The 13,450-nt window shown below is 53.7% G+C and overlaps 1 protein-coding gene across 3 annotated transcripts in view; it reads left to right on the top strand.

Moving 5' to 3' along the window:
* The first annotated feature begins 698 nt into the window (after positions 1-698).
* Positions 699-13,450, top strand: part of nme6 (NME/NM23 nucleoside diphosphate kinase 6) — a 41,979-nt gene continuing 29,227 nt past the window's right edge. The window contains exons 1-2 of one of the 3 annotated variants that reach the window (XM_085979112.1): positions 699-786; positions 2,070-2,172. In XM_085979112.1, coding sequence (XP_085835238.1) covers positions 2,080-2,172 — 93 coding nt within the window. In that variant the 5' untranslated portion in view covers positions 699-786; positions 2,070-2,079. Of the gene's footprint in view, positions 867-2,069; positions 2,173-2,645; positions 4,277-13,450 lie in introns of those variants that run through there. The other 2 variants (XM_085979118.1, XM_085979107.1) reach the window with 2 other exon arrangements.

The following is a 13,450-nucleotide window of genomic DNA, read 5'->3' as shown; positions in this document are numbered from 1 at the left end:
CCCCACCCACCACCTTAAACATTCATTGCCTCCACCACTGGTGCACCGTGGCTGCAGTGTGTACCATCTACAAGATGCACTGCAGCAACTCGCCAAGGCTTCTTCGGCAGCACCTCCCAAACCCGCAACCTCTTCCACCTAGAAGGACAAGGGCAGCAGGTGCATGGGAACACCACCACCTCCAAGTTCCCCTCCAAGTCACACACCATCCTGACTTGGAAGTATATTGCCGATCCTTCATTGTCGCTGGGTCAAAATCCTGGAACTCCCTCCCAAACAGCGCTGTGGGAGTACCTTCACCACACGGGACTGCAGCGGTTCAAGAAGGCAGCTCACCAGGGCCATTGGGTAAAAGTCCAGCTCAGAAAACCAACAGGCAATGACTGGCTTCCTTTTACCTCTCCCAGGGAGAGCGAGCTCTTTGTAAACATTGGACAGAAATACATAAATAAATCACAAATAGAGCTCTCTGTAAACATTGGACAGAAATACATAAATAAATCACAAATAGATGTCAATGTTGACAAGCAGCAGCTGTGAGCCGAGGGCCCGGGGCCGCTGATAAACCCGGGCCGGGGGGTTCGATAATGAACAGGCTGAAGCCGGAATTCAGACCCCGGGGCAGGCTGGGGGCCGGGGATCCAGAAGTCGAGAGCCGGTGAGCGGGCCAGGGGGGACTGAATCTCCGGGAGCGGAAGTCGGGGCACCACCGGAAGTGGGCGGGGGAGCCGGTTTGGGGGTGGACGGGCTTCAGGTGACTGGTTTCCATGGCGGCGGCGGAAGGCGGTGAGTGTCCGCGGGCCCGGGGGGGGAGAGAGAGAGCCCGGGGGGAGCGGCCTCGGGCCCCGGCTCTCGCTGAGCCGCAGGTACCGGAGAGCGCGGGCTGTCGGAACCAAATCCCGGCCCGATCCCCCCATCCCCGCTCTCCCCCCCCCCCCCATCCCACCCTCCCCCCCGATACCCCCTCCTCCCCCATGCCCCCCGTCTCTCCCCCTTCCCCCCTCTCTCCCCATCCCCCCCGATCCCCCCATTCCCCCCGATCCCCCCATTCCCCCCTCCCCCCCGATCCCCCATTCTCCCATTCCCCCCTCTCTCCCCATCTCTCCCCCATCCCCCCCGATCCCCCCATTCCCCCCGATCCCCCATCCCCTCTCTCCCCCCGATCCCCCTCATTCTCCCATCCCCCCCTCCCCCCGAACCCCCCATTCTCCCATTCCCTCCTCCCCCCCGATCCCCCCATTCCCCCTCTCTCCCCCCCCATCCCCCCTCTATCCCCCCATCCCCCCTCTATCCCCCCATCCCCCCTCTATCCCCCCATCCCCCCCGATCCCCCCTCTCTCCCCCCCCGATCCCCCCATCCTCCCTCTCCCCTCCCCCTCCGACCCCCCCCCCCCCCCCCCCCCCATTGTTTAGCTGTTTCTGGAAGAGTTTCTCAGAGCGGGATGACGTGCTGTACATGGCAACTTTAATATATTATAGACTCAGGAGTGTTTCCCACAGTATATACGTTTTGGAGAATGATACCAGGGCTTAGCAGGTTAAATTATGAGGACACGTCACATAGACTCAGCTTTCAATCCCTTGAGTACAGAAGATTAAGAGGTGATCTGATCGAGGTGTTTAAAATGATTAAAGGATTTGATATGGTAGATAGAGAGAAGCCATTCCCTCTGGTATGGGAAAGTCCAGAACAAGGGGGCATAACCTTAAAACTAGAGCCCGGCTGTTCAGGGGTGAAATCAGGAAGCACTTCTTCACACAAAGGGCAGTGGAAATCTGGAACTCTCTCCCCCAAAAGGCTGTGGATGCTGGGGTCAATTGGAGCTCTCAAGTCTGAGATCGATAGATTCTTGTTGGGTAAGGGGATCGAGTGATATGGAACAAAGGCGGGTAAATGGGGTTGCAATACAGATCAGCCGTGATCTGATTGAATGGAGCAGAATTGAGGGGCTGAATGGCCTCCACTTGTTACTAATGTTCCTGTTACCAGGAGTTACCAGTCATGTTTTATACCCCCTGTGCTCGAAGTTCTTCTCATTAACCGGTGTGACTATGTTTAAACCCCTCAGTGCTGTGAAGATGCAGATGCCTATTCGACACACGAGGCCGTTACTCCAGCTCACACTGGCTCTGATCAAACCTGACGCTGTGGCCCACCCGCTAATCCTGCAGGTAGGAGACTTCTGTTAACCGCACCCTTCCTGTGGGCATTAGTCACTGCGTGATTTATTATGACGTTTAGCGACTTCTGCACCTTCCTGTTATACGTGTGTGGATTGGCCCACAGTTCAGTTAAAGGAAGAAAGAAAGTGCCTTGCACGACCTCGGGACGTCCCAAGCACTTTATGGACGATGAGGTACAGTCCCCACCACTTAAAACATCCACATTTAAAATGGCCAGTCGTTTAAAATGGCCAAAAAGCGATGACCATTAGCCATTTGCATTAAAGTCCATTTTAAAGTTGACACTTGGAGCGTCTTAAGTGCTCTGTTTATTTCGGGCAGAAACAGCTGTGGTTACGCACTAGTTTGCACCTTGTTAAGGTGCACTGAATGCAAGAACAAGCAGTAAATAGCACCTTGTTGCGGTCTGGTTACCTCTTGTGTACTCAAGCCCTTCTAATCTCTGTGGTGTGGGGTTACAGCTGCCAATAAACGCTGACTGCAGCAGCAAACATGACTGGAAAGAGAAAATCCATGAGTCTGGGAGCCAAAATCGAGCTTCTGAGCAAGATTGACGAGATGCCCAAGATGAGCCACCGCGACCTGGCCCAGCACCTCGGGCTTCCAAAGTCCACCGTATCCGACTTGCTGAAGCAACGGGACAAGCTGTACGGCGAATGGCATCGCGACTCCAATCCCAACAGGAAAAGGAAGCGCGAGGGGAAGGATGGGGAAGTGGAGGAGGCACTGCTCCGCTGGTTCCAGAATGCGCACGGGAGAGACGCCCTGATCAGTTGCCGCCTCCTAGCCCAAAAGGCCAAGCTGTTGGCTGCGGCCCTGGGAAAGCCCGATTTTAACCCCTCAGAGGGCTGGCTCCAGAGATGGAAGTCCCGGCACAACATCGTGTTCCGACGTCCACAGGGGGAGAAGCACAACTCTGGTGGGAGAGGTGCGGAGGAGTGGATGGAAGAGGTGCTGCCTGGGCTGCTCGAAGGCTACGGACCCCGAGACATCTTTAACTGCGACGAGACTGGTGTTTTCTACAGGTGCGTTGGATACGGCGCACTGGTGCCTCAAGGTGAGGCGCCCCTCTGCCAAAAGAAAGCCAAGGAAAGACTTTCTGTCATGGCCTGCTGCAATATGGATGGCAGCGAGAAATGCGATCTGCTGGTGATTGGAAAGGCGCAGAACCCCCGTTGCTTCAGAGGTGTTCACCACCTGCCTGTGACTTACCGGGCGAGCAAGACCGCCTGGATGACTGGGGACATTTTCTGTGAATGGGTACGCCAGTGGGATCGCAGGCTGATGGGCCGCCGAGTTGTCCTGATTCTGGATAACTTTTCTGGGCACCCTTGCGTCTCTGGACTGAGGAACATCCATCTCGTGTTCCCCCCTGTCAACATCGCCCGTCTGACTCAGCCCTTGGAGCAGGGCATCATCTACTGTATGAAGCAGCATTATGTCAAGGCAATGAGGGAGAAGGTCCTCGAAGAGATGGACAGTAAGGCGGAGCTAACTGCAGCCCAGTGTGTAAAGAGAATCTCTCTCTTGGATGCCATTCGTCTGCTGAAAGACTCCTGGGACTCTGTTGATCTGCAAACCATCCAGCGCTGCTTCAAGAAAGCGGGCTTTCTAACGACCGATGGTGAGAGTGCGGGAGAAACGCAGGCCATGACCGCGCCGGACGGGCTGTCGGAGGAAGAATTTTCTCACCTGTGTCACCTCGGGGACCACAGCGCTCCATATGAAGCTGAGATGGACGACATCGGAGAGGTGGTGGATGCAATGCGAGCCCAAAAGGAAGAGGAGGGTGAGCAGGATCCAGATAGCGAAGAGAGTCTGGTCACGCCGGCAGATGTGCGCTCCGCGGTTCTCACGCTGCGCCGTGCAATGGAGCAGCACCCTGATATCAAACCAGACTGGGAAACCCTCCGAAAGGTCGACCTAGTCTGGCGTCCGTACTGCCTGAGAAAGACCGTTCAAACTCCGATCCCAGAGTTCTTCGGAGACTTGTAGGACTGATGCACAATCTTAGCATTTTTAATGCTAATAAATGCTTCATTACATTTTTAATTTTTTTAGTTTTTAAAACTGTTTTACCTTTTAATATTTTTCATAGAATCACACGGCACAGAAGGAGGCCATTCGGCCCATCGTTCCTGTGCCGACTCTTTGAAAGAGCTCTCCAATTAGTCCCGCTCCCCTGCTGTTTCTCCATAGTCCTGCAAATTTATCCTTTTTTTTTTTAACATGTATTTGATGTGGTTTCAATAAAGCAAGTTGCATCACACCCGGTTTTGTTTAATTTGTTCAATAGTGATCGACAACATTCTTGTTCTATAGTGGAGTGCTGTAATAGCGCTATCCCGATATACCGGCCATCACGTTTAGCAGACAGATTGCATTAGCTCCAGGGCGCCCACTATAAGTGGTGGGGACTGTAAGTTCTGAAATGTAGCGTTGAAAGAATGTAGGAGACGCAGCAGCCAATTTGCACACAGCAAGATCCCACAAACAGCAAGGTGACCAGAGAATCGATTTTAGTGAGGTCGGTTGAGGGATAAATATCGGTTTAACGCCTCATCTGAAAGATGACCCCTCCGACAGTGCAGCACCCCCTCAGCACTGCACTGGGAGTGTTGGCCTGGATTTTGTGCTGAAGTCTCTGCAGTGAGACTCAAGTCCACAACCTTCTGACTCTGAGGCGAGAGGGCTGCCCACTGAGCCACGGCCGACACCATAGACTAGGCTTTTAGTCCCCTGAATTTAGAAGGTTGGGGGGGATCTGATCGAGGTGTTTAACATGATAAAGGGATTCGATAGGGTAAATGTAGAGACACTATTTCCTCTGGTGGTGGGGGAATAACTCTTACAATTAGAGCTAGGCCTTTCAGGAGTGAAAGGGGGCAGTGGAAATCTGGAACTCTTTCTCCCCCCCCCCCCGCCCGCCCAAAAGGCTGTGGATGCTGGGGGCCAATTGGAGCTTTCAAGGCTGAGATTGATCGATTTCTATTGGGTCAGGGTTTCAGGGGATTAGAATCAAAGGCGGGTAAATGGAGCTTGGGTACAGATCAGCCATGATCTGATTCAGTGGTAGAGCACACTGGAGGGGCTGAATGGCCTCCTCCTGTTCCTGTGTAACAGGCTGGTGAGGCTGAATGGCCTCTTCCTGTGTAACAGGCTCGAGGGGCTGAATGGCCTCCTCCTGTTCCTGTGTAACAGGCTCGAGGGGCTGAATGGCCTCCTCCTGTTCCTGTGTAACAGGCTCGAGGGGCTGAATGGCCTCCTCCTGTTCCAGTGTAACAGGCTCGAGGGGCTGAATGGCCTCCTCCTGTTCCTGTGTAACAGGCTCGAGGGGCTGAATGGCCGCCTCCTGTTCCTGTGTAACAGGCTCGAGGGGCTGAATGGCCTCCTCCTGTTCCTGTGTAACAGGCTCGAGGGGCTGAATGGCCTCCTCCTGTTCCTGTGTAACAGGCTCGAGGGGCTGAATGGCCTCCTCCTGTTCCTGTGTAACAGGCTCGAGGGGCTGAATGGGCCTCCTCCTGTTCCTGTGTAACAGGCTCGAGGGGCTGAATGGGCCTCCTCCTGTTCCTGTGTAACAGGCTCGAGGGGCTGAATGGGCCTCCTCCTGTTCCTGTGTAACAGGCTCGAGGGGCTGAATGGGCCTCCTCCTGTTCCTGTGTAACAGGCTCGAGGGGCTGAATGGCCTCCTCCTGTTCCTGTGTAACATGCTCGAGGGGCTGAATGGCCTCCTCCTGTCCCTGCGTAACAGGCTTGAGGGGCTGAATTAGCCTCCTCTTGTTCCTGTATAACGGGCTCGAACAGCTTCCCTCTGTGCCTCTCACGGCATCCTACGAAGGGCCCATCGAGGCACTCGTGGCGGCCGCCTCACGAGCAGCAACCCCAACTGTCCCATCCTACACTCTCGCTGACTTTCCCGCCCAGCGCGCCCACTGGGGCAAAACTTGCCAATCTCCTCCCCATCCAACTCATTTCCCCCCCCCCCCGCCCCCCCCCAGCGCTGACCCTGTGGATACTGGCAGCGGGCCAGCTATCACCAACCCTCTCCGCATCTCTGCATCTCCCTCCAGAATGTCCGTTCACTTGCGAACAAGGCCCTTGCCATCCATGAGCTTATTGTGGATGATTGCATCGATATCATGGCCCTGACGGAAACTTGGTTGAGGGGTGATGACACCTTAACCTTAAATGAAGCCTCCCTGCCTAGTTATACCTTCCACCACTTGCCTCGCTCAGACCGCCGTGGTGGCGGTCTGTCTCTCATCGCCAAATCACACCTTGGTCTGTCCCCCTATTCCTCCGGCAGTTTCTCCTCCTTTGAGCATCTCACCTTATTCCACCCCTCTCACCTCTCATTTAAAATTCTCGTTCTCTACCGTCCACCCAAGTGCCATAAAAATGTTATAACTGAGATATCTTCACTGCTCTCTTCCCTCAGCCTCTGCACCGAATGACTTCTCCTCCTCGGTGATTTCAACCTCCATCTCAATTCATCCTGCTCTCTCTCCTCGGAGTTCACTAGCCTCCTACCCTCCCTTAATCTCTCCCTCCATGTAAACTCCCCAACCCATATTCACGGCCACCCCCTGACCTTGCCCTCTCTCGTGGCCTCGCTACTCCCATCGTGTCAATCACAGATAAGGCCATCTCTGACCATTTCCTCGTATCACTGCCCACCCACATCCCCCTTAAACCACCCCCCCCACCCCAACCCTACTTCCTTCAGTGTCCGCCCCTGGAAAAAAAACTCTCCCAACTCTCTTACAACTGCACTTAATGAAATCCCAACTGTCCAGCCTCTGGCCCTCCATTCACCATGACATTTCTGCAGCGACCGACCTGCTCAACCACACCCTCACCACCACCTTTGATGCCCTAGTCCCGACTAAAACAATTACTCTCACCCTGGCCGTTCCCCATGGTACGACCCTCATCTTTGCTCCCTTAAGTCCAAGGGACACAGATTTGAATGGATATGGCGGACAACTGGTTTAGCCATTCACCGCCAGATCTGGCTGGACCACATGAAGCATTATCAGGTCCTGCTCTCGTCTGCCAAAATTGCTCACTATTCCAGAATCATTCTGGAATGCAAAGATAAACCCCGGCTTCTAATCTCTACTGCTAACCATCTTCTTAAACCCCTCTCCCCTGTCTCCTCCACCCTCACCTCCAACAACAAGTGCGAGGAGCTCATGGATTTCTTTATCTCTGACTGTGACCATCTGTTCTGCTGCCTCTACCACTTCCCTTCCTTCCCCTAGCCCACTGGGCCAAACTTCCTCTAAGGTTCCCCCCTGCCCAGCCCTGAACTCACATCTTTCTCCAGTTTCTCTCCGATCTCCCCTCTTGACCTCTCCACGCTCATCTTGTCCACGAGACCCACTTCCTGCTCTCTCGACCCTATTCCCACCAAACTGCTGACCACCCAACTTCCATTTCTGACTCCCATGTTAGCTGATATTGTTAACGGTTCTCGCTCCTCAGGTACTGTCCCCCTCTCCCTCAAATCTGCCGTCATCACCCCTCTCAAAAAACCAATCCTTGACCCCTCTGTCCTTGCAAACTACCGCCCCATCGCCAACCTCCCTTTCCTCTCCAAAGTCCTTGAACATGTTGTCACCTCACAAATCCATGCCCATTTTTCCCGCAATTCCATGTTTGAATCCCTCCAATCAGGTTTCCGCCCTTGCCACAGTACCAAAACAGCTCTCATCAAAGTCATAAGTGACATCCTTTGTGACTGTGACAAAGGTAAACTATCCTTCCTCGTCCTTCTTGACTTGTCTGCAGCCTTTGATATGGTTGACCACTCCATCCTTCTCCAACACCTCTCCACCATCGTCCAGCTGGGAGGGACTGCACTCGCCTGGTTCCATTCTTATCTATCTAATCATAACCAGGGAATCACCAGCAACGGCTTCTCTTCCCGCTCCCGCATCGTTACCTCTGGTGTCCCCCAAGGATCTATCCTTGGCCCCCTCCTATTTCTCATCTACATGTTGCCCCTTGGCGACATCATCCGAAAACACAGCGTCAGTTTCCACATGTACGCTGACGACACCCAGCTCTACCTCACCACCACTTCTCTCGACCCCTCCACGGTCTCTAAATTGTCAGACTGCTGGTCCAACATACAATTCTGGATGAACAAAAATTTTCTCCAATTAAATATTGTGAAAACCGAAGCCATTGATTTCAGTCCCCGCCACAAACTCCGTTCCCTAGCCACTGACTCTATCCCTCTCCCTAGCATCTGTCTGAGGCTGAACCACACTGTTCACAACCTTGGTGTCATATTTGACCCTGGAATGAACTTCTGACCACATATCCACAGCATAACAAAGACCGCCTACTTCCACCTCCGTAACATCGCCCGTCTCCGCCCTTGCCTCAGCTCATCCGCTGCTGAAACCCTTATCCATACCTTTGTTACCTCTAGACTTGACTATTCGCAACGCACTCCTGGCTGGCCTCTCACATTCCACCCTATGTAAACTTGAGGTCATCCAAAACTCGGCTGCCTGTGTCCTACTCGCACCAAGTCCCGTTCACCCATCACCCCTGTGCTCGCTGCCCCGTGTCCTAACTCGCACCAAGTCCCGTTCACCCATCACCCCTGTGCTCACTGCCCCGTGTCCTAACTCGCACCAAGTCCCGTTCACCCATCACCCCTGTGCTCACTGCCCCGTGTCCTAACTCACACCCAGTCCCGTTCACCCATCACCCCTGTGCTCACTGCCCCGTGTCCTAACTCACACCGAGTCCCGTTCACCCATCACCCCCTGTGCTCACTGCCCGTGTCCTAACTCACACCCAGTCCCGTTCGCCCATCACCCCTGTGCTCACTGCCCCGTGTCCTAACTCGCACCCAGTCCCGTTCGCCCATCACCCCTGTGCTCACTGCCCCGTGTCCTAACTCGCACCAAGTCCCGTTCACACCATCACCCCTGTGCTCGCTGACCTACATTGGCTCCAGGTTAAGCAGCGCCTCGATTTCAAAATTCTCATCCTTGTTTTCAAATCCCTCCATGGCCTCGCCCCTCCCTATCTCTGTAATCTCCTTCAGCTCCACAACCCCTGAGATCTCTGCGCTCCTCTAATTCTGCCCTCTTGAACATCCCTGATTATAATCGCTCCACCATTGGTGGCCGTGCCTTGTGTTGCCTGGGCCCTAAGCTCTGGAATTCCCTGCCTAAACCTCTCCGCCTCGCTACCCCTCTCTCCTCCTTTAAAACGCTCCTTAAAACCGACCTCTTTGACCAAGCTTTTGGTCACCTGCCTGAATTTATCCTTATGTGGATCGGTGACAAATTATTTGTCTTAAAATACTCCTGTGCAGCACCTTGGGATGTTTTACTACGTCAAATGCGCTATATAAGATACAAGTTGTTGTTGTTGTTGATCTGATTGAGGTGTTTTAACATGATAAAGGGATTCGATAGGGTAAATATAGAGATGCTATTTCCTCTGGTGGGGAAATCAATCTTAAAATTAGAGCTAGGCCTTTCAGGAGTGAAAGAGGGTATTGGAAATCTGGAACTCACCCGCCCCCCCCCCCCGCTCCGCCCAAAAGAGCTGTGGATGCTGGGGTCAATTGGAGCTTTCAAGGCTGAGATTGATCGATTTCTATTGGGTCAGGGTTTCAGGGGATTAGAATCAAAGGCGGGTAAATGGAGCTTGGGTACAGATCAGCCATGATCTGATTCAGTGGTAGAGCACACTGGAGGGGCTGAATGGCCTCCTCCTGTTCCTGTGTAACAGGCTGGTGAGGCTGAATGGCCTCCTCCTGTCCCTGTGTAACAGGCTCGAGGGGCTGAATGGCCTCCTCCTGTTCCTGTGTAACAGGCTCGAGGGGCTGAATGGCCTCCTCCTGTTCCTGTGTAACAGGCTCGAGGGGCTGAATGGCCTCCTCATGTCCCTGTGTAACAGGCTCGAGGGGCTGAATGGCCTCCTTCTGTTCCTGTGTAACAGGCTCGAGGGGCTGAATGGCCTCCTCCTGCTCCAATGTAACAGGCTCGAGGGGCTGAATGGCCTCCTCCTGTTCCTGTGTAACAGGCTCGAGGGGCTGAATGGCCTCCTCCTGCTCCAATGTAACAGGTTCGAGGGGCTGAATGGCCTCCTTCTGTTCCTGTGTAACAGGCTCGAGGGGCTGAATGGCCTCCTTCTGTTCCTGTGTAACAGGCTCGAGAGGCTGAATGGCCTCCTCCTGCTCCAATGTAAACAGGTTCGAGGGGCTGAATGGCCTCCTTCTGTTCCTGTGTAACAGGCTCGAGGGGCTGAATGGCCTCCTCCTGCTCCAATGTAACAGGCTCGAGGGGCTGAATGGCCTCCTCCTGCTCCAATGTAACAGCCTCGAGGGGCTGAATAGCCTCCTCCTGTTCCCGTGTAACAGGCGCGAGGGGCTGAATGGCCTCCTCCAGTTCCAATGTAACAGGCTCGAGGAGCTGAATGGCCTCCTCCTGTTCCAGTGTAACAGGCTCGAGGGGCTGAATGGCCTCCTCCTGTTCCTGTGTAACAGGCTCGAGGGGCTGACTGGCCTCGTCCTATTGCTGTGTAACAGGCTCGAGGGGCTGAATGGCCTCCTCCTGTCCCTGTGTAACAGGCTCGAGGGGCTGAATGGCCTCCTTCTGTTCCTGTGTAACAGGCTCGAGGGGTTGAATGGCCTCCTCCTGCTCCAATGTAACAGGCTCGAGGGGCTGAATGGCCTCCTCCTGTTCCTGTGTAACAGGCTCGAGGGGCTGAATGGCCTCCTCCTGCTCCAATGTAACAGGTTCGAGGGGCTGAATGGCCTCCTTCTGTTCCTGTGTAACAGGCTCGAGGGGCTGAATGGCCTCCTCCTGTTCCTGTGTAACAGGCTCGAGGGGCTGAATGGCCTCCTCCTGCTCCAATGTAACAGGCTCGAAGAGCTGAATGGCCTCCTCCTGTTCCTGTGTAACAGGCTCGAGGGGCTGAATGGCCTCCTCCTGCTCCAATGTAACAGCCTCGAGGGGCTGAATGGCCTCCTCCTGTCCCTGTGTAACAGGCTCGAGAGGCTGAATGGCCTCCTTCTGCTCCAATGTAACAGGTTCGAGGGGCTGAATGGCCTCCTACTGTTCCTGTGTAACAGGCTCGAGGGGCTGAATGGCCTCCTCCTGCTCCAATGTAACAGGCTCGAGGGGCTGAATGGCCTCCTCCTGCTCCAATGTAACAGCCTCGAGGGGCTGAATAGCCTCCTCCTGTTCCCGTGTAACAGGCGCGAGGGGCTGAATGGCCTCCTCCAGTTCCAATGTAACAGGCTCGAGGAGCTGAATGGCCTCCTCCTGTTCCAGTGTAACAGGCTCGAGGGGCTGAATGGCCTCCTCCTGTTCCTGTGTAACAGGCTCGAGGGGCTGACTGGCCTCGTCCTATTGCTGTGTAACAGGCTCGAGGGGCTGAATGGCCTCCTCCTGTTCCAATGTAACAGGCTCGAGGGGCTGAATGGCCTCCTCCTGTTCCTGTGTAACAGGCTCGAGGGACTGAATGGCCTCCTCCTGTTCCTGTGTAACAGGCTCGAGGGGCTGAATGGCCTCCTCCTGTTCCCGTGTAACAGGCTCGAGGGGCTGAATGGCCTCCTCCTGTTCCAGTGTAACAGGCTCGAGGGGCTGAATAGCCGCCTCCTGCTCCAATGGAACAGGCTCGAGGGGCTGAATGGCCTCCTCCTGTTCCTGGGTAACAGGCTCGAGGGGCTGAATGGCCTCCTCCTGTTCCAGTGTAACAGGCTCAAGGGGCTGAATGGCCTCCTCCTGTTCCTGGTTAACAGGCTCGAGGGGCTGAATGGCCTCCTCCTGTTCCTGGGTAACAGGCTCGAGGGGCTGAGTGGCCTCGTCCTATTGCTGTGTACCTATGGTTGCAGGTGCCTCTCTTGGTGGTGCTGTTAAGTGGAGAGTTATGAAGAGTGTCTCTGGCCTCTTTCCTCTATCCCATGTGAAGAACAAGCAGCTACAATCCCTGTCCCTGTCACAACATGGGTGCAGCAACTAATCTGGCCCCACACTCACGTCCTGTACAGGAAGTCTGTTGCAGTAAGTTGAGATTTCTGATTTCCATTCAAATATAAGCTGAGCTCGCACTGGCAGTGCTCCTGCGCTACTGGGCAGGATGTTTGGGAGCGGGTCTCTCCTATAAGAAATAAAAGAAAGATTTGAATTTCTATAGCGCCTTTCACAACCTCAGGACATCTCAAAGCACTCTACAGCCAATGAAGTTTTTTTGAAGTGGAGTCACTGTTGTAATGTCAGAAACACGGCAGTCAGTTTGTGCACAGCAAGCTCCCACAAACAGCAATGTGATAATGACCAGATCATTTTTTTTCAGTGATTTGTTGATTGAGGGATAAATATTGACCCCAGGACACCGAGGATAACTCTTAGAAAAATAGGAGCAGGAGTCGGCCATTCGGCCCTTCGAGTCTGCTCCGCCATTCAATACGATCATGGCTGATCCTCTAACTCAATACCATATTCCCACTCTCTCCCCATACCCCTTGATGCCTTTTGTGTCTAGAAATCTGTCTATCGCCGCCTTAAATATATTTAATGAATTGACCTCCACAGCCTTCTGTGGTAGAAAATTCCACAGGTTCACCACCCTTTGAGTGAAGAAATTTCTCCTCCTCTTAGTCCTAAATGTCCTACCCCGTATCCTGAGACTGTGACCCCTCGTTCTAGACCCCCCAGCCAGGGGAAACATCCTCCCTGCATCCAGTCTGTCTAGCCCTGTCAGAATTTTATACGTTTCAATGAGATCCCCTCTCATTCTTCTAAACTCTAGTGAATACAGGCCTAGTCGACCCAATCTCTCCTCATACGACAGTCCTGCCATCCCAGGGATCAGTCTGGTGAACCTTCACTGCACTCCCTCTATGGCAAGTATATCCTTTCTTAGGTAAGGAGACCAAAACTGTACACAGTACTCCAGGTGTGGTCTCACCAAGGCCCTGTATAACTGTAGTAAGACATCCTTGCTCCTGTACTCAAATCCTCTTGCAATGAAGGCCAACATACCATTTGCCTTCCTAACTGCTTGCTGCACCTGCCTATTTGCTTTCAGTGACTGGTGTACAAGGACACCCAGGTCCCTTTGTACATCAGCATTTCCCAATCTATCACCATTTAAATAATACTCTGCCTTTCTGTTTTTCCTACCGAAGTGGATAACTTCACATTTATCCACGTTATACTGCATCTGCCATGTATTTGCCCACCCACTCAACTTGTCTAAATCGCCTTGAAGCCTCTTTGCATCC

Source organism: Somniosus microcephalus, chromosome 3 (genome assembly GCF_052327205.1).
Source record: "Somniosus microcephalus isolate GS21.2 chromosome 3, FLI_Smic_1.0, whole genome shotgun sequence".
In the NCBI taxonomy this organism is placed as follows: domain Eukaryota; kingdom Metazoa; phylum Chordata; class Chondrichthyes; order Squaliformes; family Somniosidae; genus Somniosus; species Somniosus microcephalus.
The sequence above is the reverse complement of the archived record's forward strand: the minus strand, read 5'-3'. Positions and strand labels throughout refer to the sequence as shown.